Source organism: Talpa europaea (assembly GCF_964194135.1).
Source record: "Talpa europaea genome assembly, chromosome: 3".
In the NCBI taxonomy this organism is placed as follows: Eukaryota; Metazoa; Chordata; class Mammalia; order Eulipotyphla; family Talpidae; genus Talpa; species Talpa europaea.
In genome coordinates, this window is record NC_140069.1 from 95937763 (window position 1) to 95964836 (window position 27074).

General features: G+C 37.7%; 1 protein-coding gene across 1 annotated transcript in view; it reads left to right on the top strand.

The window, feature by feature from the left end:
* DNAH11 (dynein axonemal heavy chain 11) overlaps nt 1–27074 on the top strand; it is a gene marked incomplete at its 5' end in the record, with an annotated part of 290362 nt that overhangs the window by 42058 nt on the left and 221230 nt on the right. Inside the window, 10 exons of the mRNA XM_084230443.1 lie at nt 3540–3656; nt 3784–3870; nt 10541–10699; nt 11724–11807; nt 13177–13335; nt 15195–15317; nt 16055–16177; nt 18829–19053; nt 20109–20200; nt 21691–21817. Coding sequence (XP_084086569.1) covers nt 3540–3656; nt 3784–3870; nt 10541–10699; nt 11724–11807; nt 13177–13335; nt 15195–15317; nt 16055–16177; nt 18829–19053; nt 20109–20200; nt 21691–21817 — 1296 coding nt within the window. The remainder of the gene's footprint in view (nt 1–3539; nt 3657–3783; nt 3871–10540; nt 10700–11723; nt 11808–13176; nt 13336–15194; nt 15318–16054; nt 16178–18828; nt 19054–20108; nt 20201–21690; nt 21818–27074) is intronic.

The window sequence follows — 27074 nt, forward strand, 5'->3', positions numbered from 1 at the left end:
GTTTTTAGAGCATGGAACTCAACTCAAATTTATTTTGAATTGATGGACTCACATTTGGATGTGAATCCATCCATCTGCTTTCCTTAGAGCATGCTTCAAATATCCTTAAGATCCTTAATTAAAAAAAAAATTTGTTTATGTCTCTAGTTTCTCACTTTCTATTCTCTTTTTCGATTGAGGCTACATTCACAGTTCCATAACGTAAAAGTAAAGTAACCATTTCAAAGTGTGTGCATTTAGTACATTCACAATATTGTGCAAGTCCCAACTGTATCTAGTTTCAAACCATTTTTATCACCTCCCCAAGATACCCCATACCCATTAATCGTCATTTCCTTTTATCTTCCTCCCCCTTACCAACTTTTTTTTAGCTACCAGCAATCTTTTTTTGGTTTCTGTAGGTTTACATATTATAGATACTTCATATAAATGGAATACACTATGTGTCCTTCCTTTTACTTGGCACAATATTTTTTATTTTATTTTTTTATTGAGGTAAATTTGTTTTTAGCTCTGTACCGGCTCACCCCAACAAATGTCTAGACCACACCATGCCCACCACCAGAGGTCTATTTTCCCACCACCACCATCCAATCAACACCTCTACCTATTCCCCGACCCTCATCCTCTTCCCCTTTGGTAACTACCACTCTGTTATCATAATCTAAGGGTTTGTTTTGTTCTGTTTTGTTTGTTCATTTGTTTGGTTTATCTTCCTCATATGAGTGAAAACATACACTGTTTGTCTTTCTCTTTCGACTTATTTCACTTACTGGAATAATAGTTTTGAGGTTCATTCATGTTGTAAATATCACTATTTCATTTCTTTTTATCACTGAATAATATTCTTCCTTCTCTTCCTTCCCCGTGTGTGTGTGTGTGTGTGTGTGTGTGTACACACACCACAATGTGTTTAGCATTTAATCCACTGATGGACATTTGGGTTATTTTCATCTTTTGATAGTTGTGATTGTCCTGCTGTGAACATAGACATAAAAATATGTGTTTACTTGTTTTCAACTCTTTTTGGAATAGGCTTAGGAGTGGAATTACTGGGTCATATAGCGATGTTTAATTCTATGTTTAATGCTTTGAGGAACTACTAAGCTTTTCACAAGGACTGCTCCATTTCCTATCCCTCATTTTATTTTTTAAGGATTAAGTGCAACTATGTATTTATTAGTGCTGTTTTGACTGTAAAGACTAAGAGGAATTATATGTGAATTATTAAATTGTATTTAAGTATAAAACTGTCCTTAAGGACTCCCTGGTGGCGCGAGGGGTTAAGATGCAACCTATGAAGCTATGCGCAGCCCCTGTAGCACTAGTTTGATTCCTGGCCAGGGAGCAACCCACATGGTGCAGCAGACCTCTCCTTCCTAGCCCGCTGGTCCCCTCAGCAGTGTATTTCAGTCAATCTGCCTATTCTGTTCCCCACTGTCTCTGCTGAATCCTCTCACCACCCACACCTCTGGCCTGTACCCCAGTTCTTGTGTGCATAAATAAATAAAAATAAATCTTTTAAAAAAACTGTCCTTAGAACTGAAAATCCAGATAAGGTATGGATATAAAGATATATAATAAGACTAAGATAAAATAGAGGAGAACATGCTATATACATGTTGGTTTTTAGAAAGATTTGGATATCCTTGGAGTCAGATTGTGGACCTCAAAATATAGAGAGAAATCAATAATCAACTTATTGATTTCTGGATTTTAGTCATAACATCCAGAATATGTGTTATAAAAGTTTGGCACAATACCTCATCTTACGGCACTATCAAGAATACTAGACTTTTCAACATTTCAAATGAGGGACACGTTTAGCTATTATTGTGTTGCTATGTCAATAATTTCAGCTGGTCAGGGGCAAAAACAAGATTTGTAAGCAGTGCAAGTTGCATGTGAGGTTGCCCTGATATTAATTAAAGCAACTCATGATAGTTATTCTCGGTATTTTCCAAATATGCATTTGTGTTTGGTCTTAAGCTAAGAAGACCTTAGACATGGATGTGTCCTCACAACTTGTCTACAATATGCTCTGAAGCTAAGTAACCTGCTAATTGATAGAGTTTAGCAACTTCTGTCCCTGCTAGGGAACTTTCACTGACTGCTCCCTAGCTTCCTGAGTACTGTCCAGTTTCTATAGGAGCTTAAATTCTCACCCCACCCCCATCTACTGTGATTGAAGGAGGTTTAAGGGGCCTGAGTCCATTGATGTGACCTCTGTGGCTTCCCAGTCATGGGCTCAAAAGAAAATTCCATGTGGTAGATTTTTTGGGGAGTCAATTGGAAATGCAAAGTGAAACTGTACAAGCAAGAACACCGTTTTGAGGGGATGAACAGTAGAAGTACAAGATAGGACAAGTATGTTCAAGCAGAGCCCAGGTCTCTTGGTTCCTGGCCTTTTTGGTCTTCCTGTCACTGTGTTGCCCACCCCCCCCCCAAGTGTTTTGTGTCCATAATATATATAGACCTCTTGGTGGAAGTTAACACATTCTGTCATGGGTAATCTGACAGATTATAAAACATTTTATGTCAAAGAATGTGTTTTTATGTGTAGCACTCGCCCACCACACAGGTACAAATTATACTTAGCATAATACACTCTTTATAATTGGCAGTTACTGAGTCAGTCATCAAATATTTATTGAGGGTTACAAAATAGTCTTTAGAACCTTTGATTTTTGTACTTCAGCCACTCAAGTGGAGTCCCATCACCATGGATAGTTTTATGTGACAAAACAATTTCAGTGTCCCAGGAGATGACCTAGAGAAACACTGCTTTGTTAGTCTGGACACAAGGAATGCTTTCAACAGCAATTATGCACAACGGCTCTTCAGAGAAAATAACTTGGTGTCGTCCTATTTTCATTGTAGGTGGGAGAGCAGAGTTGAGTTGCTACCTGAACTACTTATTGCTTCTCTTGTCCTACATCAAGTAGGAATTAACCTTTCCTTCCTTTTGCCTCTTCTTACTTCAGAATCCTAGTCATTTAACATTAACCTAAATGCTCAAATTCTCCATCGAATCAGAGTACACACAGAGCTTTGGGAGCTGGAGGAATGCAGAGGATGAAACTGATTAACATTTTCAGTTCTGCCCTTCCAGATTCAAGACATCTTTTTTCACTCCTTAAATTGCTGACCATGACTTGCTTCTGTTTCTAGTTGTTAGAGATCAGCAAAATCATTTCCAGAGCACTTTAGTTTTATTCCCTTAACAGCAAAACAATTTAGAGTTTTTCTATGTGTTTTGAAAAGATTTTCACTTATTTTAGGTAAATCTTATGCCCTAGAACAGCTCTGGTTTATGCTTGGGAGACCTAAGTATGGTCTGTCACGGGGTCTGCTTGGGTGTCAGCCTGGTGCTAAGCCTAGTGATCACTTGCATCTTTTTTCCTTTTCTTTTGGATAAACTCCTTATATCAGAATGAGAGATGTCATGGTTTACTATAAAGAAATTCAAATTATTTGATTCTATGGAGGTGATTTGTTTTAGTCAGTGAAATAATTTCCCATTCGTATCTTTTTTGTAGGAATTACCTGAAAGATGGGAAACTACCAAAAAGATTGCAGCAACTGTCAGACATGAAGTTTCTCCTCTCCAAAATGCAGAAGTCACTCTTATAAGAAAAAAATGCATTTTGTTTGATGTAAGCTAGCTATCAAGTCTTTTTTTCCTAAGTGTTTTTTTAAGAAAGATTTTTACAAGGATAATTGAAGCTATTTGTTTGCGATTCACTTACGGGCTTTTTTTTTCTTTCTTTCTTTCCTAATCAGGGAAAGCAGACTGAGTTCAGAGAGAAATTCAGACTCAATGCTCCTCTTGGCTTTAATGCAGCAAATCCATACGCAGTGCTTGATAAGGTAATGCTGGTCTCAGTTATCTCGTATGTGTAACACTAACTAGTTTAGGAAATAATTTTAGGCACTGAGATACTGCTATCACTTGTCCTCATTTTGCAATTATAAGTGAGAATTAAGTATTTAAAACCCAAATGTAAACAAGTTTCACTAAGTAAATTGTGTTTTAAATCATGTCTCCCAAACCACTGCCTTCATCAAAGTAATCATACTAGTGTAAATGACAGCTATTTTTAAACATTGTGTGTGTGTGTGTGTGTAGATATAGGTGTACAATTTTGTACTAACTTAAAATATTCCTTTCAGTTTTTGCAACAGCCCTCTGGTGTGGCTTCTATTAGTTTCCTTTTTGAAAAAGATAAACCATGTATAATTGTTGGATATTACATTGTGAGAAAGCTAATACTAAAATTCTAGCTGTCTACATATTTTTAATTAAGGGATTTTAGCCATTAGGGACTTCACCATGTGATAAGTCATTCATAATTTTAACTTATTTTTAACTCTGTATACAAATACTGAGTCATTTAATTCTCTTTTATTACCTATTTTAGTTGACTATAAAAAAGAATATAATGGGCAAATAATCCAAGACGGAGAATAATTCATAATGGGCTTAAAAGTAAAGTTTTGAAATTTTATTAGAAAAATATTTATTTTAGCCAAGAGAAACAATAACTTTGTGAATGTTAGATTTAGGAATTGGGAATCTTTGAGTTCTTCCTCTGGGTGCCCTTCGGATATTGCTTCATGTTGGAGATAGTCTTCCCTCTTTATAGCTTTTTTTTTTTTTTATATAGAGGCATGTTTTTTATTTTATTTTATTTATTTATTTGTTTGTTCGTTTTGTTTATACATGCACTGGGTACAGTCAGAAGCGCGGGAGGGTGAGAGAATTCACCAGAGCCAGAGCGGGGAGCAGAGCAGGCAGAAGGACCAAAGTACACTGCTGAGGGGAGCAGCGGGCGGCAGGAGAGGTCTGCGCGCCATGTGGGACCCTCCTCCGGTGGCCGGGGAGCAGCCAGGGATCGAACTGGCACCGCAGAGGCCGCGGGCAGCTTCTCAACCCAGCGCTCAACCACTGCGCCACCAGGGAGGCCCAGTCTTCCCTCTTTAGACTGGTAGAGAGCTGGAGCTCCCACAGCTTCTATCTCAATTTCCAAATTTTTGGTTAAATTTAAGTTTAATTGCTTTAAACCTATTTAGGAAGCATCGTTGTGTAGCATAAGGTCTTCTCTTTTCCTTGGCTGAAGAAAAGTGGTTAATATATTCATTGAAAGGGAGTGGGTTAGAATATGCTAATAGAGTTGTGTTTTCTGAAACATTATATCTAAATTGCAGGTGTTCTCAACAGATTGGCTGGGGAGATGTTTTTTACTTGACTAACCAATGTTCCCTGTGTAAACATTTACTATAGTTATCGTTTACTGGATCCTACCATTTGCACACTATACTGTAATACATATCGTTATGTATTTCAAAGATACTTATCCTTGTTCCTGCCAAATGTGTTGAGAGATTTTTTAAATATAGTAGGACTGGGTTGTCTTTATTTTGAAGTTCTTTTCCTGTGTGTTTGTTCAGCATGCATATCTAATGTTTAGTTCAACATTAGATTCAACCAAAGGCACGGGTATCTTTGTTCTGGGCTGGTATGGTAGACTGTGGTGCTCAAGACCTCTCACCCTGCCAAACAGAAACCATCGACTCCCCAGGAACAAGGGCAGTGGTGAGGTGAATCTCTTCTTTTATCCTAAGAGTCCATGCTAAAGTTATATTATATGCTAATATTTCTTCATTCCCAAAGATACAGTAAATAGATGAATAACATTACTGGGTCTATGTCAAGGAATGATTAATTAGTACAAGTAATAGGAGAAATGATTAAAATTAAAGGACTATTGGCTTTGAGAATGTGGTCTATCAGACATTTTCAACAGTCCTTTTGTAAAACATGCTGAAAGATATTCACAGGTGTACAATTTAAAATCTATTGCCGAGGACCTCCCCAGTGGTGCAGCGGGTTGAGCGCAGCGCTGTGAAGCTGTCTGCAGCCTCTGCAGCGCAGGTTCAATTCCCAGCTGGCCAAGGAGATTCCCACATGGCAAGGCAGACCGTTCCTGTCGCTCCTTGCTGTTCCCCTCAGCAGTGCTTTCGGTCTGTCTACCTGTTCTGCTCCCCACTCTGTCTCTGGTGAATCCTCTTACCCTCCCGCACCTCTGGCCTGTACCCCAGCTATTGTATAAATAAAAAATAAATCTTTAAAAAAAATAAAATCTATTGCTGAAATTATGAGAAAACAAGAGAAATCTCTAAAGGACAGGGGAGAAGAGAATAGCTGAAACCAGGATGGAAAGTAGAGGCAAATGCATAAGCCTGCGATACTGTAGGGGCAAATCAAAGTACCACATGTCTAGAACTTTATGACTAATACTTTCAAGGAAGAATAGGTGATGTTCTTAAGAGGTTATACCCTCACTGAAAGGAGGGACTGGGAAAACCCTGCAGCCTGCAAGCCTGTGAGACTACCTGTTAGTCCTTGCTGAGATTCAGAGTAAGACAAAAAAAGAAAGAGAAAGATTCTCTGAGAATTTGTAAAATAGGCCTATTCTTACAAGGCTTATGCTTCACTTTTATAATACAGCCTGTGATTAAGGAATTTCCAGGCCAGAAATTTGAAATTATTACATTTAGTTCTTCACAGTACCTGGTATAAGTGAGCCCAAATTTTACCTGGTAAAAAGTTCATGCATTCTAATCTCCTTATAAGTCCAGCAGGTTAGTTAGTCAAATCTGAATTGATAATAAAGCAGTCAATAAACACACCATAATACCTAAGAGTCAGCAGAAAGAGAAAAACACAATAATAGACCCACATAAAATAGCAGATGTTGAAAGATGTTTAAGGAAGTAAAAGATAATGCTGGGGGGTAAATGAACAAACTTTCTGTTTTAAGACTATCAGCAATGGATAGCTGAGTTTGAAAAAGGCCAGGAATTTATGGAAACAAAAATTACTTAAAAAATACATTTCAGCAATTGGGTTTTAAAAAGTGACAAAAGAAATCACTTAGAAGGCAGCACATAGGTGTAAGGAGAGAGAAAATATAAAAGGGACAGAGAGTAAGAAGTTAAAATGATGTTTAACTCTTAGACTTTCTAGAAGAGTGAATAAAGAGATCAGACAACAGTCAGAAGTATAACAGGTTTTTCTAGGACTGATCGAAGTATACATGAGTAGATTCAGGAAATTTGTCAGATCCCAGCCAGGATGAATGCAAAGTCAGCATCTATATACACCCAGCGAATGGCAGGATACCAGTCGTAAGAGAAAATCTTTATAGAAACTAGAAAAGAAAAGACAGATGACTTGTAAGAATGATGATTAAGAGGAAACTTCTTCATCAGCAACAATGTGGCCAGAGGTAGTGGATATTTTCCAAACTGTACTGAATAAAATTATATTTCAATTACAAGAGTAAGAGATATTTCAGATAAATGAAATGGAATGCATCACCAACAAATCATCACTAAACTTCTAGTACTTGCATTTTTAGAAAAGAGATCAACAAAGCCAAATTTGATTTTCAGAAAATTGACAGACTTCTGGTGGAATGATCAAGAGGAAAAAGAAATGTCTAAGAAATAGAGAATGGTAATACAGAAAGAAGAGAAATTCAAAAAAATCAGTGTAATAAAAAAATGAAAAGGTTAATTTTTAGAGAAAGATAATTTACTAGTCTCAAGAAACAGTAAATCTAAATAGTCCTATAACTATTAAAAATAGTTGGAAAGTTAATTACTAGGAGGTAAAAAAAAGTCTTCCAACAGATAGACTAATAACCCTTTATAGTGTTACAGGTAAATTCAAAGGGGCTTTCAAGAAATAGATCTCATGGGGCATCTCTGGTGGCCTAGGGGTTAAATTGCAGTGCTATCATTGCTTCGGCCTGGGAGCTAACCCACATGACGCAGCAGACTTCTCCTGTCTTGGCCACTGCTCCCGCAGCAGTGTATTTCAGTAGATCTGTCTGTTCTGCTTCCCACTCTGTTTCTGGTGTATCCTCTCACCCCCAACACACCTCTGGCCTACACCCCAGTTCTTTTACACAAAAATAAATTGAATCTTTAAAAAAAAGAGAAATAGATCTCATTCTTGTAAGTCCAGAGACAAGAAGAAGAATGTTTACTCAAAAATCACCATAATGTAGTGCCTCCCCGGTGGCTCAGCGGTTGAGCGCTGGGTTGCGAAGCTGCCGGCGACGTCTGCAGTGCCGGTTCGATCCCTGGCTGCTCCCCGGCCACCAGAGGAGGGTCCCACATGGTGCGCAGACCTCTCCTGCCGCCCGCTGCTCCCCTCAGCAGTGTACTTTTGTCCTTCTGCCTGCCCTGCTCCCCGCTCTGGCTCTGGTGAATTCTCTCACCCTCCCGCGCTTCTGACTGTACCCAGTGCATGTATAAACAAAACAAACAAACAAATAAATAAATAAACATGCCTCTATAAAAAAAAATTAAAAAGAAAAATAAAATTACCAAAAAAAAAGAAAAAATCACCATAATGTATACTCAGAATCACCATGTATACTGAGAATGTGCACATAAAAATCACCATGCACCATGTCTAATTTTCATAAAAACAGTACGAGAAAGGAAAAATTATAGTCTTTCTTATGTACCTATAGAAGCAAATGTACCAACTAAAATATTATTGAATTATACTGATTTATAAACAACTTGAGTTCATTTTAGGAAAAGAGGTTTGATTAAACATTGGAAAATTAATATAATTCATCACATTAACAGATTAGGAAAGAAAGTCATGATCATCTCAAGAAATACCAAAATATCTTGATATCGCTCAACATTCCATTCTGAAAGAAATTCTTAGAAGGTCTTTTTAACCCACTAAATAACAAAAGTTATACATAAAACGTCTACATCAGGGACATGAAAATTGTTAGTAGCCTTAGCAGTAATGGTGAAATGCAGAAAAAAACCTTAATAATCATCAGAAGTGGAATAAATTATAGTATATACATTGTTTGTTGTAGTAGTAATGAACTTTGCACACATTGCGAATGTACAAATACACCTCAAAAATATTGAATGTTTTATAGGACATGGAACTATTCCTATGTCTCAAAAACACAAATTTTGCAAGATTAATACTTAGTAATACATACATATGTAGTGAGAATATTTAAAAATCAGGAACATTAAATAAAAATTTAGATCTGGGCCTCCCCGGTGGCGCAGTGGTTAAGCTCTGGGTCGCGAAACTGCCTGCAGCCTCTGCAGCGCTGGTTCAATCCCCGGCTGCTCCGGCCACCTGAAGAGAGTCCCACATGGCACTCAGACCTCTCCTGCCATCCGCTGCTCCTCTCAGCAGTGTACTTCGGTCCTTCTGCCTGCTCTGCTCCCCGCTCTGGCTCTGGTGAATTCTCTCACCCTCCCGCGCTTCTGACTGTACCCAGTGCTTGTATAAATAAATAAATCTTTTAAAAAAATATTATAAAATTAAAAAAATTTAGATCTGATGGTGAAATTTGTAATGGGACAGAAAGGGTTCAAATGAAGATGACCCTTCAAAGTTGTTAGTAACATAATATACTAAACTGGATGGCGCTTAGACACACACCATTTTATGTGTATGGAATTTTTCATGGCAAGCCTTTGTAAAACTGAGCATAAAATTGTACATCTTGTTTATAAAAGTATAACTTGTGAAAATGAAAGCAGAATGCTAAGAAACACAAAAGGGTTTAGAATTGTGCAAAGTTGAAAATCAAATGAATTAAAGTAATTCAGTTAGTTGGATATTTAATGAGCCGGATATTGAGGGGATGATGGGAGGAAGCATAAAATGGGCAAAGCAAAGTTAAATCCTTTTGCAAAGTTGGTAACCTCATGTAATGTCAAGAAAATCAAGAAAGGCAGAGCATAGGTAGTCAGGGACCTTGAGCTCTCAGAACTGTAGAGTGAGCCTGAAGGTTTTTCTGCATCACAAGCTCTTCTGCTCACCTTGAACTTGTATTATGTAAATATACTTCTTAGTAAGAATTAAGAATTGATCTATCAAGAAAGAAAAGTTAACTTATAGTTGGTATAAAACATAAGTTCTACATAGACAGGATGGTAAATGAGCTTGAGTGAAGATAATTATGGTGAAATTTCTCATATCCTACTGTGTGCTTAGTGCCAGTGTTTTATTTCGTGAATTATCTTCAGTACATTTGTACTAGTGATGATTTGGGGAAATTTTTAAATCTGAAATTTTTGGTTTTTTTTATTTTTTAAAGAAGAGACTTATTTTGAAGTGAAAGTTTCCAAAGCATCATCTTTTGCTCCACACCTGTAGAATGAAAATCAAGAGCAAAGACTGTATATCTAGGAATCTGATGCAAGAGCACATTTATCTGGAAAATGTACAAAGGAAGAGTATAGACAAAATATGATTGTATTTGTTGATGGTCTAACCCTCACTTTTTGAGTAAATGAATTTGCCCATCTAAAGCCTTCTACATTTTACCAGTAACTATACTGCAGATAAATATTTTTAAATCAGAGTTGTCAACGTTGACATAACTAGAGCTACAGAATGATTTGACTTCTCTTTGGTGGTTTGTCAGATACTGAGGGTATTTGTGTGCATGCGAGTGTATTTTCTCCTTAGGCAAATCAAGAACTTGAAGCATTAGAAGAAGAAATGCTGCAGATGCAAGAATCAACTCGCCTTTTTGAAGTGGCTCCTCCAGAGTACAAACAAATGAAGCAGTGTCGCAAAGAAATGAAATTGCTCAAGGGACTCTGGGATGTCATTATTTACATTAGAGTAAGACCCTGCTTTTTGAAAGCATGTTTTTTTTTTCCCTTCTGGTAGTTTCTTTGTGTAAATGTAAAATTTCTAGTGTCAGTATCAAACTGTTTGGGTTTTCTAATATCTTGAGATATGTAGGTATTAGATATTTCCCACCCCCAGAGTTAGAATTTGATTATCTGTTAATAGAAGATTCTTCCTGAATATCATTTCTTTCTGTTTTTGGTTCTGAGTGAAACTTTCTATACTTTACATCCTCTTTGGGAATTATATAGGATAAAAAAAATCACTCTAGCACATATATAAAATATATATCTATATGTATCTATATGTAAATACAGATGTATCTGTATTACGTATGCACCCCTGTGGATACAAAGTCATGTACACACCCATTTAGCATAAACTACATATCTTATATATATATGTAACAGATCCTGACTAAAAATCAATTTGTATATGGTTTGTTACATTTAAAAAGTTATTATAGAAATAAATTCTGGAGAACTCACATAATAGCATGTGTTAGCAGCATATATAATACATATGTTTAAAACGTGTGAAAATATAATATGATACATATAATGGTATTAAATCTAATTTCCTTTGAATTTAGTGCAGAGTCACATAGAAATATATTAATGAGACAGAATATGTTCAAAAAGTTCATGAGAATTTTTTTATAGTGGATGAAAATTGTGTTATGAAAGCTTATATGTAGAATTATGGGAATCTGGTATTTGATGGTAATGTACTTTTTAATTCAAAGTACTCAGTTTAAATGACAATATGTATGGAATTTGTCATTGCTACTAGAGATTAATATGTCAAAATGCTTTAGCCTTAAGTTTGACAAGTTCTGACATCTTTTTTTTTTGTTTTAGTGATAGAGAAGTTTTGACAAGTGCAGTTAATATTTAAATAATTGACTTTGCACTGGATGATAGAATCACTGTATATCATCAGTTTATATATTTTGTTGTGGAGTCTTGCTTTCACCAAATGTTGTTGACACTTTTATCTGCTTGTACATTTTCAGAGAAGCATTGATAATTGGACTAAAACCCAGTGGAGACAGATTAATGTGGAACAGATGGATGTAGAACTCAGAAGGTTTGCCAAGGCAAGTTCTATAACTGTCTATTACAACAATTTATCATTCTCAGCACCACCTCCTTCCATCTTCCCATACCTCATATCTGGTGTGTTGGGCCTGTGTCCTTATTTACTTCAAACAGGATGATATGAGACCACATTTTTTTTCACTCTCAGCCAGTTGCACTTTTAATTAAGCCTGCCTTTCTGCAAGTGAGTGGATAAAAGCATATTAAGATGAAAGCCTTGATGGGTAGCTGCTATTATCATAGTTTCCTATGGCTGTCTAGAATGAAGATTAAAAAAAATCAGAGTTCAGCTTTGGAATTCTTTGCTTAGCAACCATTTTGTAAACATTTTGTATTTTAAAAGGTTCTGAAATTTGGGACAACTGATTGAAATATGCCACTTGTGGATTTATACAGAATGTTATGATTTGTGTGTGTATTATTGCTTTACTCCGGTATCCCAAGGATATTGAGCACAAGTGAATTTAGTGCGGTGGTTTCTATCAATAGTTCCCATACCACTTTGAAGAAAGGAGAACCTCTTTGGATAAAGCCAAGATGCACAGTAGTGAGAAGCAGTTAAACAGTGGCAGGGTCCACGCTTTCATCTCACCCCTGAGCATCTTAGCCTCTATCCTGAGTGGAGTCCTACCAACTCCTCCACCTTTTTCTCCCATGTTACCCAAGTTCCAAGGACCCTGACTAAAATGTCCCATCTATTTTTGTGGATGCTGTGGGATCATTGTGCTTCATTTCTCTGCTCACTCCTTCTCTACCGTTTGATTTTCTAAGTTCAGAGAATGGTGGAACCCCTATTCTCAGCTGAAATTCTTCTGTTGTTTTAAAGAAGTGACTTCATACCTTTTTTTGCACTGAGATTGTTTTACTATGGGTTTCCTCAGTTGCAATAGTTAATGTTATTATTCTATGGGCCAAGAACACCACCAAGTCAAGGGCCCTATTTGACACATCTTAAAATCATGAAATCTCTACATTCTGAGAAACCAACATTTTGAGGTTACCATTTTAATGAATCAGGTTTATTGGAAGATCACAGTTTTCTGCTTATTTTTGTTTCTAGAGGAAGTATTCTTCATTGTACCTGTCCAGTAAACTTGATTATTTCCCTACCTTTAATGTCTCATTAAAGACATCCAGTTAGAACCAGTGAATAGGAAACTACTGTATCCAAGTAGCTTATACATAGTAGACTGGTAACACGAATGGAGCCTTTTCTGTGTCTCTGGGTTTAGTCCTTAATCCAGGAATTAAATGCATTGACTTTTTCCTAATCCAGAGAAATGTATAGCTATTCTTTCAAAGGAAGTAAATTACAAAATGCACTATTATATGTAGGGAGCAATTTTATGTTTTCTCACTTTACTTTAGGAAATTTGGTCACTGGACAAGGAAGTCCGTGTCTGGGATGCTTATGCAGGCCTGGAGAGCACAGTGAAGGACATGACCACCTCGCTGAGAGCCATCACGGAGCTGCAGAGCCCAGCCCTCAGGGCCAGGCATTGGCACCAACTGATGCAGACCACTGGGGTCAGTTTCTGGGTATCATTAACTGAATATGTTTGTGACTATGGAGTATTATTCCTTGGTTTATATCATTCATCTAGGATGAAATGAGGTTAATTTTTAAAGATTATATTTATGCATACAAGAACTGGGGTGTAAGCCAGAGGTGTGGGTGGTGAGAGTATTTACCAGAGACAGAGTGGTAAATCTACAACAGGTAGATCTACTGAAATACACTACTGAGGGGAGCAGCGGGTGAGGCAGGAAAGGCCTGCTGCACATTGTGGGTTGTCCCTGGCCAGCCAGGGATTGAACTCATATTGCAGTGGCTGGCCATAGCTTGATAATGCCTTCTTTAACCCCTGAGCCACAAGGGAGGCCCTGAAATAAGGTTTTTGAAAAGATATCTGGATAAATGATCAAGGTCAATCTTGAGATAGGACCAGTGGACTGGAAATACAAAAATCCTAGCTTTGGCCTCCTGCTATGGCCTAAATATGCCCTCCTCCCTGAATTCATATAACCTGTATCCCAAGTGCAGTGGTATTAGGAGGTGAGGACCCTTGGGAGTCATGAGGGTAGAGCCCTCATGAATGTGATTAGAGCCCTTTAAGAGGGTAAAGAGACCAGAGCTTTCTATTCTCTTCCACATACAAGATAACAGGCATTTCTAAAGCAGTCTGTGGGACTTTATCAAGAACCCAACCACATTGGCACCCTAACCTCAGACTTTGCAGTCCTCAAAACTGAGAAATAAAAATGTTGGTTGAGCTCCCCAGAATATGGTATTCTGTTAATGCAGCCCTAACATAAGACTTAGCTTTTGTCTCTTACCACTTATGTGACCTTAAACAAGACAATTTATTTTGAATTTTGTTTTTTTTAATAAATTGAAAGGGATATTATCTGCTCTTATATATCAGAGGATTTTGTGGGGATCAAGTAAAATAATATGAAAGCATTTTATAGAGCATGACAGGGCTGCAAAGAATGTTAGATATTGTGGTACAGAGTTAGAGTAACCAATTCACCTGTTCTCTGAGGACATTCCATGCTTTAGCTAGCACTTTAAGGCCCACTTCTAGGAAACCCCTCAGTTCTGGGCAAATAGGAATATTGAGTCCCCCTATGCAAAGAGGTGGGTGGTTGCTAAGGAATACTGCAGGCTGGGAAGAATAATGAGGACTGCAGCATCCAGAAGCAGGGGGTGAATATTAACAGTAGCAGGCAAGGAAATAACTTTCATGCAACCATGTGACTGGGTCAACCTTCCATTTGCAAGGAATGTGGTGATTCTAGCTAGTTAGGAAGACCTAAGAGCTTCTTGGCAAATACTGGGGGTGAGGAGTCAAGAGGATGAGGAAATAAATGTGAATTATTTTTTCACATGGTAAATATGAATAGATACTATGAATAAGAGAATTTTCTGCCAAGGAAACAAGATTAGTGTTAAAACTAGGCTAAATCCTGGAAGCAACTGGAAATCATGTTCAATGAATAGGGTACTTTAGGAAGAAAAGACAAATGAGCTACTTACTCCCTAATTCTTGGAATTCAACCAAATTATAATAAATGAACATTATGATTCTCTTTAAAAATGGGTTTTGTGGACAAAGGAGATAAGAAGTAAGTTGACAAGGGAAGGATATGTAACAAAAGAACATGTGAACATGGCCTAAACCTTGGTCCTAGCAACCAGTGGGTAATGCTTTGGTAACTCTGAGTTAAAAATGTCTGATTTTTCCATACTTTTTAGAACTAATGGCATATTCAGCAGCTGAGTTGAGTATATTTAGCTGTGATTCATTCCTCTGACAAGTAGGTAAAGCGAGCCATTAATATATGTGGAATATAAATTATGCCTTTTCCCCCATCCTAATCAGGTCAAGATTTTAATAAACGAAGCCACAACTCTGGCAGATTTGTTAGCTTTGCGGTTACACCAAGTGGAAGATGATGTCCGAAGCATTGTGGACAAAGCAGTGAAAGAACTTGGGACTGAAAAGGTAGGGCCCTTGGGGCCATTTCTTGATGTTGGGCTAATTTTGTGCATTAGCAAATCAGACACAGGGGAAGTCCTCACTCCATGGGAGTGTGGACACGAGACCCAGGTTGTTCTCTGCTGCTCTTAAGTATGTGACTTGGGCAGCAAATTGAATCCTTTGAGTGAATGTGTAAAACAAGAGGGTTGGCTCAGTTGGTGATGATGATAGCAGAAACCATCATGTATCATTTATTTTGTAGCAAGTACTATTCTAAGTGCCTTATTTATATTAATTCATCTAATCATCGGAAACAGGTTAATGTTCATTTTCCTATTTGTGAAAAGGAAACTGAGTTGTGATAAACTTAAGCAGCTTCACACAGAGAACTAGGATTCACATTCAGGCACTCAGAGCACTCTCTGTCTCATGCCATCAAATATGTAAATATGAATTTGCAAATCTATTCAGTAATCTTTTAAGTACCCTACTGTTCTAGCTTTCGGTTTTAGTGAGGGATTAAAACTCAGTTTCAGAAGAACTGTGATACTGATAGGATACTTGTTTCTTTTGTGTAATGATTCATTCTCTAGAACTCATCACCATGAATTATTTGGAGGAAAAAATATTGAGGGCAATAATATTTAATATCACTTTTTTTTGAATTATAAAAAATGTGTAAAAATATCTCTAGATGATTGCCTAGATATTGAATCTTGATTGAACTTTTGTGCACATAACTTAATACTGTTCACATATAGGTTATTACAGAAATCAGTCAGACCTGGGCGAATATGGAATTCTCTTATGAAGTTCACTATCGGACAGGCATCCCATTATTAAAGTCTGATGAACAACTTTTTGAAACACTAGAACACAACCAAGTAAGACTAATTTTTCTATTTCAATTATGATTTTAGCTTTTTTTTTAAAGATTTATTTGTTTATACAAGCACTGGGTACAGTCAGAAGCATGGGAGGGTGAGAGAATTCACCAGAGCGGGGAACAGAACAGGCAGACTGACAAAATGCACTGCTGAGGGGAGCAGCGGGTGCGGCAGGAGAGGTCTGAGCATCATGTGGGACCCTCGCCAGCGGCCGGGGATAGAACTGGCACTGCAGAGACTGCGGGCAGCTTCGCAGCCCAGCGCTCAACTGCTGCGCCACGAGGGGAGGCCCGATTTTAGTTTTTTTTCCTAAGTTCTAATATGCAGTACTTATTCATTTGTTGAACATTTACTTGTCCCAGGATCCAGGCATGCTACTGGTACCATTTGGGCTTAAAAGGTGTGATTTTGTGTTTGAAAGGAGCTTGTTTTTGAGTGGGAAGGGAGACAGCAGGGTTCCAAGTTGTCTGAGAGGAGCAGTCATTCTGTAATGGGGAGGGTGAAAGATTCAGGAAGGACATGTAAGCCCTGCTTACTTCTGCTGAACCTTGAAGGATAGGCTGATACTTGATACAAAATGACTTTCAGGAAAGGGTCTTACAGGTGGTGAGGATGCTCATAGCACATCCTGGAATGCCAGAAAGTACCTACCACTCAAAGGTAATTTTAAGAGTTTAGTTTCCCTATAATGTAGATTTTCTTTTTTTTTTTTTTTTTAAAGATTTATTTATTTATACAAGCACTGGGTATAGTCAGAAGTGCAGGAGGGTAAGAGAATCCACCAGAGCCTGAGCAGGGAGCAGAACAGGCAGACTGATGAAGTACACTGCTAAGGGGAGCAGCAGGGATGGCAGGAGAGGTCTGTGCACCATGTGGGACCGTTACCAGTGGCTGGGGATTGAACCAGCACTGTAGAGGCTGCGGGCAGCTTCGCAGCCCAGCGCTCAACTGCTGCGCCACCGGGGAGGCCCAGAATGTAGATTTTCTTTATGGGAATGAAAAAGCTAGAGAGACAGGCAATTGAACATCATTTATGCTCTTTGATTTATTCTACAGTTCTAGGAATTAGTTATCTGTGGACGTAAGAGGTAAGAAAGGTGAAAAAGAATATTCAGAGGAAACGATAACAGCACTATTATTATTGGACAAAAAGCATGAATGAAAAGAATCTGGTATAGAGAAATGATGTTCATTATTTTTGGTGTATTTAGATGAGGGACATTTATACAAAGGTGGAGAGCCAGACCCAGAGCTTAGCACAGAGGTTCAGTCCAGAACTTTAGGTTGGGAGGTTATTATTGGTGTCTTGAGAATTGATGAGCTGGGTAATGAGAGATAATGAAGGTAACCCAGCTGAGAATAGAGCTTCAAAAAGGATTGCATTTGGGGAACAAGAGGAGAAAACATAGAGGCAGAGAGAGTGATCACAGAAGTAGTAGAAACAATACTGCACTATCATAGAAACCACAGAATACATTTTTCTGCAGTTAAATGTCATATAAATAACCCAAATGTCCACTTGGATGGATGAATAGATGAAGAATGTGGTACCTACAACACACACACAATGGAATAGAATTTAGTCATCAAAAAGAAGGAAATCCTGTTTTTTTGTAGCATTCTTGCACCTTAAGGGCATTATGCTAAGTGAAATAAGTCAGAGAAAGATAAATATTGTTTTCTCACTTTTATGTAGAATCTAAAACAACTCATAAACAGTAGAGTAGTGGTTGTCAGAGGCTAGGGGAGATTTGGTCAAAGGGTACAGATTTCAGGTATAAGGTGAGTAAGTTCTGGAGTCTAGGTCCAGTTGGTGACTACATTTAACAATACCATATTACATACTTGAAATTTGTTAATAGAAGAGATCTTAAATGCTACCACAACACAAAAAATGGTACATATGGGAGGCGATGGAGCTGTTATCTCACTTTACTGTGGTAATCATTTATATATATTATATATATATAATATATATATTATATATTATATATATTATATATATTTGTGTCAAGTCATTTGCTGTATACCTTAAGCCTACACAATGGTGTATGTCAATAATATCTTGGTAAAGCTGAAAAAAATAAAAGCATGAGGAGAAAGAGATGAGGTCAAACTACTCAGTGACTTTTTGGGATTTCCATGTCAGAAAAAGGTGAAAAGGGTTCCCACAGTGCATGGCATTAAAGCAAGGCTTGGTGTGAAGGGAGCTGTAAAGCTTGGCAATAAACTGAAAGAGGAGGAAAATGGAAGCTAGAGGTCCTAACATGCTGGAGGGAGACTTTTTGCTTCGGAAAAAATCCATAGTGTTGAAATGATTCACAGTTAGGGAACTGGGGGACAGTGAAAGAAGGATGAAAGAATAAAGTTTAATTCTTAATCCTGTATTCCGGTACGCATTATTATTTTTTCTGCTCAGAAAGAGATACATGATCTTTCTATAGAAGGCATATTAAAATGCAGTTGCGTTTTTTCTTTTGGGAAAAATGTTACTGTGAATATTTAATACCACTAATTTGTGACTACTTATTCAGTGCCTGTTCCAGATTTTGCCTACACAGGTCTTAGGAATCCAACAATAAACAGAATAGGTATGGGCCTCCCTCCTGGTACCTGTCTGGCTAATATGTAAAATACTTTTCTTTTAGGTTCAGTTACAAACACTTCTTCAAAGCAAGTATGTCGAGTATTTCATTGAACAAGTCTTAAGCTGGCAAAATAAATTAAACATAGCAGACTCTGTTATTTTTACTTGGATGGAAGTCCAGCGAACTTGGTCTCACCTGGAAAGTATCTTTGTTTGTTCAGAAGACATTCGAATCCAGCTTGTGAAAGATGTTAAAAGATTTGATGAAGTAGATGCTGAATTTAAGGTTAGAGAATACAATCTGTAACTATCCTAGCAAAATTTTCCTAATAGTAAGAAAATCTTGTGAAGAAACATGATTCAAGGTGTCATACATTCAAAAATGAATATAGGCTTGCATTTGGGGAATGGGTCAGAAAACTTACTGTGAAGGGTCAGAGAATAAATATTTTAGGCTTTGCAATTTTATATTGGTCTAATGCTATCATTATAGAGTGGGAAAAAAAGACAATACATGGACAACAAATGGACATGACTGTGCTGCAATAAAATTTCATTTATAGATGCTGACACTTGAATTTCATATTTTTGTGTGTCACAAAACATCAAGTTTCCTTTGATTTCTATTCAGTCAGTTAAAAATGTAAAAATTGGTCTTGGCTTCTGGGCCATACAAAAATAGTTGGCGGTCTAGATGTTCCCCATAGGTCAGAGATTGCCTATCCTGCCAAGGCATGATAAAGGAAAAGGCTGAGGAGGGGGAGCAAGTACAATGTAATTCTCCAAGTTGTTTGTTTCATAAAAGCCACTAAGAATATGTGGACATGTACACATGATTATCAATGACTTGAGAGACCCTTAGCAAAGAATAATTGCTACACCTTTTAAAGCAGAAAGGGGGATGAAATATTTTCATCTTATTCAAAGTCGAACATCTAATGGAATTCTATTTTGTTTAACTTTTAAAGAAGAAAAAGTGGATAGGGTTGTTCAGAAGTCCTCTCATTTTCTTATGTGAATATACCCTTAAGATTCTGTATTCTCCTTTTAATTCTTTTTTTTTTTTTTTTTTTTGCTTTTGCTTTTGTTTGGTTTAGAGGAGAGACATTTGTGTAGATCCAGAATGGTGGTCATGCCTGTGGAATTTATTTTGATAAAAGCTCTGTGATCATACTTGGCTTTTGAAATTATCTAAAAGTTTAAAAGCCAAAGAATGACCAGACATGGTGTTAGGAGTGTCTTTAAACTTGTTTTTTCATATTTGTTCATTATGTAATTCCAAAAATGGAGGAAGAATGTGAATTTCTAAATTCAGTGGCTTCATGTTGTACTTTCATGCAGGAATTAATGTTCAATACAGCAAAAATAAAAAATGTTTTAGAAGCAGCATGCAGACCTAATCTCTATGAAAAACTTAAAGATTTACAGTACAGGTAAGAATAAAACTATCAAGTGATCAATTTGTTATAATTTGATGAGCTCTCTTTTAGGTATCTAATCATGCTATTGTTGGTACAAACACTACTAAATTATTTTCTATTTATGATTATAGTTGTCTAGCTACGTTATTCATATTACATGGTATGTACCATGTGAATTAACATAATCAAGTCCCAATGTATTTCTGCTTTTTGAAAGGACCATAGTAGTAAAATTAGAATATCTTATCAAAGAGACTCAACATTGATTAATCAATTTTTCATCAAACCAATGCTGCAAATATGTATTAATCATATGTGTTCCAGCAACTGGGATTGTACTCAGTTATTTTAACGTTTTTAGTCTGTGTATAGTTTTTTTTTTTAAGATTTATTTTTATTTATGCATATGAGCGCTGGGGGGTAGGCCAGCAGGGGGGGCTCTGGTAAGAGGATTCACCAGAGACAGAGTGGGGAGCAGAACAGGCATATCTACTGAAATACACTGCTGCCGGGAGCAGTGGGGGAGACAGGAGAGGTCTGCTGTGCCAAGTGGATTAGCTCCCTGACTGGGGATCAAACTCAGATTTCAGTGGCAATAGCATGATAGCACTGAAACTTACTTAACCCCTGCACCACCAGGGAGGCCCCAATATGTGTATAGTTTAATTATACTAAAATTATCCTTAGAAAGTATATTTGTACTGTTAAAATTCTTGTTTTAAGGGCCACTTGTAATTTTGACATAATTGCTATAACTTTCATAGCAGCTGGTGGTCATAAGAATATTCTGGTTTTTTATTGCAAATTGGCAGATCAGTTACTAGAAGAAAAACTATATAGAATTGTGATGTAGGTAGGTCAAAGATTTGGATTTTTAAAAAGTACATAGTACATAATAATCATTTTATAATCTAGAAGTTTTAGAGATAAAATCACCATAATTTTAAAGGGATGGATTGCTAAGAAGTTAATTATTTCTATTTAGTCAGTGACCTTTGGAAGCTTGGGGGCTTACCTCTGGATCATCGCTGCTCTGCTAAGAACAATACAGTGGGAACGAGTCTAGATTTTGTGACTTCTCTGATAACCAGGGAGAGTTCTAGTCACTTATGTTTTGTAGCTATTCAATGGGAAAAGGAAGACTTAAACCAGTTATATCTTAAAGTATTTTATGCTCAGGTTGAGTGATTCCAAACCTGGTTTTCTCCTTGTTGATTAGGAGTGTCACAGGGAAAAGTGATGAGTAACTTCAACCTAAATCTTACCTATATTTAGCCTCAAATAATAGGATGTGTGGCATATGTGCATGTGTGTGTGTCTTTTACATGGCATGACTTGTATATTAGTCATCAGTAAGATGATGCGTCAAGTGGAAGGAGGTAGCTTATCTATTAAAAGTGAGCTCAGTGTGATGAATGGACAGATGAGAGAAGCTGGGTTTTGTTGACTTTTTAATAACTGAATGTGCAAGACATTAAAAGATTTTTTTTTTGTTCATACAGGCTTGCTCTTTGTGAAAAAGCTCTTGCTGAATACCTGGAAACCAAGCGTGTGGCTTTTCCACGCTTTTATTTCATCTCTTCTGCAGACTTACTTGACATTCTCTCAAAGGGAGCTCAGCCTAAACAGGTATATTTTTTGAATGTCTCACTTTTTTCTATGTTACCTAAAAAATGTCACATTTTCTCTATCATTGTCAAATGTCACCTGCCATGTCACATGCCAGAAACATAGCCACAGATGAATGTGGCTGTCAGAGGTCATGCTAAAAGACCTTGAAAGTTATCTGCCTGGTTCTCAGGAGAGGGAAAGGATCTCATATGTACAAGACATAGGATCCCACAAGAAGCTTATGAGAGAAATATTAGCTCCAAATACCCAGAATTCCGGGACAAGGGCTGGGGCATCTGTTGCCTGGTGAGTGAGCAGCTTTCTTCATGGAGAATGGTCACTAAAAAAAGATCATGCCTGGTACCTTTTTACTATTCCTTATCTTGACTCCAGAGTAACCGTCATAACTATTAAGTTGGACTAGCCTTCAGTGCTGTTGGAGTGGATTGGTGTAGTTTCAAATTTATCTTTTATCTCCTACACAAAATTAATGTCTCACCCATGACAATATTTAAAAAAAAAAAACACATAAAAGCAGCAATAATCTTTTGTAACCTGAGCATTCAGATTAAAGGCAAACGTGGTTCAAATCCCAAAGCACTCCTTTAAACATTTATAGCATATTGCATTTCTCATCTCTTTTCAGTTCACATTCACTTAGATCTTGCAGTTGTTGCAGCTGAAAGAAGTGGTTACTCCTTAGGCTGACTGTGTATGACAGATTGTTTTGAAGCCAAAGGTTGTGCTTGATCACTGTGAATGGCTCTGTGTTCTTTCTCTGGATACTTTGATGCTATTATCTTTGCAATATGTGTCTCTTCACACTTCAGTTTCTTGAATTCTGCAATTCTTTGGACATAGTATTCATCTTGATTATTTCTCATTCATCATTTTGTTACATGGTTACTCTTGCTGTTGATCATGTAAGTGCAGTAAGGTTGTCTATAAGAGTTGTTAGTCAACTTGGGTAACATCTTCAGGATCATGACTCAGGTACTGTTTTGTATATTCTTTCTAATCCCAGATGACTGTGTAAAGAAGACCCCTACAGTTAGATTGGCTCAGAACCCAATATATCCATTGCTCATTTTATGTAGCACAGAATTAGATGTTTTATTTTTGTTTCACTAATTTCAAACATAGCAATCATAGCCATACTTATGCTTCAGTAATTCCTGGGAACATCCTCATGACCAGCAGCTGCACCTACTGCCAGTGGTGATTATATAAGAGAGAAGGTTTCATATTGGCTTCCAAATACATGTTCCTGAAGACTTTCAAATCCCAAAGGCTTATATTTCCAAAATTTTAATATGTGAATTAGAGGAGAGATGATACACAGAGCTTTAACTGTGATAGCATTCTTCTTTCTTTTAATAATATTCTTTAAATTCTAAAAATATTCAAGAAACATTTGTGTGAGTGGTTTATTGAATCAGTCACAGTATTGCCAGGATTAATTCCATAGAATATAGACATGAAAGTGTTTCATCATTCTGTAGTTTTTAATCCCAAATGTGCCCTACTGAATCTCTTTAGACTGAGTAGCAGTCACCTCTATAACTCTTGGGTAGGCATCGTTACATCCTGGTCCCCTTTTCTGTTTAAAAAGCAACTTGGCATGGTCTAGTTTAAAATTCCAATCTCACTTTCATATTAAGATGAAGCTTTCACCTAATGAATTTGGAGTTGGAAGGGAGTAATTGTTTCTTTTATTCTTCCTCCCTACCCATTTATTATAGAGAGGAAGGATGGCCATCATCTGTCTTCATTGCCTGTTTTCAGTGCTTATTCCTGCTTTTCTGGCCAGCAGAAACAGTCGGTCTTTACCCTCAACCAGTGAACATCCACATGTTGGGCCTCTTGTGCAACACATGTGCAAGTCTCCAAGGGGCAGGGGGAACTTCTCAGAGGATATATGTCTGTGTGTGTGTACGTATATGTATGTATAAGTATGTGTGTATGTAGGGCCAGCTCCATCTTTTTTTTTTAAAGATTTATTTTTTATTTATACAATAACTGGAGTATAGGCCAGAGGTGCAGGAGATTGAAAGGATTCATCAGAGACAGAGTGGGGAGCAGAACAGGCAGACAGACTGAAAGCACTGCTGAGGGGAGCAGCAGGCACAACAGGAGAGGTGTGCTGTACCATGTTGGGTATCTCCCTGGCCGGCCGGGAATCAAACCCGCACTGCAGAGGCTACAGACAGCTTCACGGCACTATGTACAACCTGCTGTGCCACCGGGGAGGCCCCCAGCTCGTTCTTAACTCCTTCAGTTCTTACCTTTTGTAGTATGATCAGTTATCTGATTATATCCTCATCTTGTGTCTGCCTTAACAAATGTCCTAACAAGGGACACCTCACAGGTTCACTTCTTGCAGGTACCCAGTTTCTGTGAGTGATTCTCTAGCTCCTCTCACTTGGTGACATAAAGGGCCAGAAGGGGGAAAACAATTCACTTTCCCCACAGTACTTTCCTGGAAGAGGGGTGACTTGCGGTAGATTGTGGTAAAGGATTGAAATGTGTTTTACCAAGCCCTAGAAGAGATTTACCCACCCTAACCCTTGTTTGCTATTTATAGAATATGCACATGTCTAAAGCCTCTGTCCTTAATTTTAAGTCCGAGGCTAATGTTACTGGAATGAATCGCTCAACATACACTTCTCACAAATTTTCTTTACCTCCATTCAACATCAAAATGCTTCATGCCTTAGCCAGACAATATGTTGGCTCACAGGTCTATGCATCCCTGATTTTTATTTATTTCTTAATTATCTTACCTAAGTTATAGGGTGAATTTTCTGTAAGCTTCAGAAGTTTACATTTAAATTAATTTTACAGCAAAACTTAAATATTTTACAGTGTTATCTTCTCTAATATCAGTATGACCCACTTAGTAATCATCCCATGTACCACATTCTTGGCATTTCCATTGTAAATTCTAGATCCTGAAATTTCAGGTCTATTGCTCAGTACTAGGACTGGTACAACTACTTAATGAGTAGATACTATAAAACATTAAAAATATTTTATTTTTTAAAAGATTTATTTATTTATGCATATAAGAGCTGCAGTACAGACCAGAGGTGGGGGGTATGTGTAAGAGGATTCACCAGAGACAGAGCGGGGAACAGAACAGACTGACTGAAATGCACTGCTGAGGGGAACAGTGGGCAAGTCAGAGGAGGTCTGCTGTGCCATGTGGGTAGTTCCCTGGCCAGCCAGGGATCAAGCTCGTGCTGCAGAGGCTGCGGATTGCTTCATAGTGTGATGCGTAACCCCTTGCGCCACCAGGGAGGCCCTAAAATGATTTTAAATGTTAATGAAGCTGAATGTTTAAATCACAGAATGGAAAACTGCAAACTTACTCAATGCCAAGCTGTTGAACTCCAGCCCCAGTGCTCTCTAGGCCATACTTACCTCAGTGGTGCAGCGCTTGAGCGCTGGGTTGTGAAGCTGCCTGCAGCCTCTGCAGCGCCGGTTCGATCCCCGGCGCCTCCCCGGCCACCAGAGGTGGGTCCCACATGGCATGCAGACCTCCCCTGCCACCCGCTGCTCCCCTCAGCAGTGTACTTCAGTCTGCCTGCTCTGCTCCCCACTCTAGCTCTGGTGAATTCCCTCACCCTCCTGCGCTTCTGACTGTACCCAGTGCTTGTATAAATAAAAATAAATCTTAAAAAAATAAAAAATAAAAGAATCCAGTTATGTTACTGCAGTATAAAAAAGGTTTACGTTTTTCCCAATCTCCCAACTTCAGTTGGTTCGATTTTCTATATATTTTGAAATGTTGAAATGTATATTATTTCAAATAGTGTTCAAAATGTGATCTCATTGAGATAGCAATGTTACACTAATTAAACCTTGAAAAGTTAAATTCACATAAAAAGCTATCACACTATTCCTTAAGGTTCATTATTAGAAAGTGGTTAGCACCCTCTGTGGTACAAATAACCACCCAGGAGTGACTTGTTGGTATTGAGGATTGAGAAAGAACTAAGAGCAATTTGAGACATATAGACTTAAAATCTGCGTCTTGTCTTGAACTGGTCCCGCAAGGTCAATGGTCACTTACTATGGAATGCTTTGGCAGTTATGCCAAATAGCCTGGCCTGCCTACTTTCTCTTTCCTTCTTTTCAATACTAGAATCAGTTTCAGAACACCAGACACAGCCATTCCATCTCTGCCTTTGTGCCATCATTCCTGGATATATTCCCCGTAGAGAGACCACCATAACATGGCAACTGCAGTGTGTGGACTAGCGATGCAATTGGCCCCCAGGTGGGCAGATAACTCATGTTAACAGCTTGAGTGACTTGAATTCTTCAGTCCCCTGTCCTCTACCACCTCTCACTCAATTTAAAAGATTGGCTGAAAGTGAAATTTTCTGTAGTTCTTTGTGGGATTGTGTCAGCCTGAGCCCTGCGAGAGAAATCTGATGTCCCTATATTCTCCATTCTCTGAGCAGGGAGTTCCCAGTTAAAGATTCTAGAGATGGAATGTCAGGGTAATGAAACTGGTGTGTCTAGAATGCCTTTGGTGATTACTAGCTGTCAATAAACTTGATTGAGATCAAATTCAAAAGTTTTTCCTGACTCAGGATTCATCCTGAATGCTCACTGGCATGGAATATCTAAATGACTATGAATACAGTTGTTACTTAATTTAAGTAGTTAAAAATCTCTGGTTGTCACTTATGGAAATACAAATTTAGAGATACACTTGCAGATTAATTGATACAGTATAAATATAGTTACAAGCAGCTTGTTTGAAGTTGCTCATGATTCAATATTAACATTCTTTGATCTCCTACCTCTCCCCCCCACACACACCCTTTTAGGACAGCATCCTTTTGTATGTTTTTAACTGAACCAGTGTTGTGGTTAGACAGAATAACATCAGTACATCACTTTCTGCCCTTCTGGGTTGTTATAGAATGTCAGAATAGCTGACAACAATTGTCAAGAGGTTTTTAGCCAGTCATATCTAGTGACTAACAAGATCTTTTTGTCCTAGAAGAGTTTGTACATTTTCTCTTCCTTTACTCACTATATGATGATTAACGAAAGCGTCTCTACAATAGTTATACTAAAGAAAAACTTATTTTCCCATTTTAAAATTATGTTTCTTGAGGTAATGTTGACTTTTCAAATGTGTGTGTTTATGAGCATGGGCTCCCACCTTATAAATGTATGTTTTCTTCTTCTACCACCAAAGTACTGTTAATTTTTCACCATAATTTTGTAGTTCCCTTCCCTTTGGCAGCCATCAGAT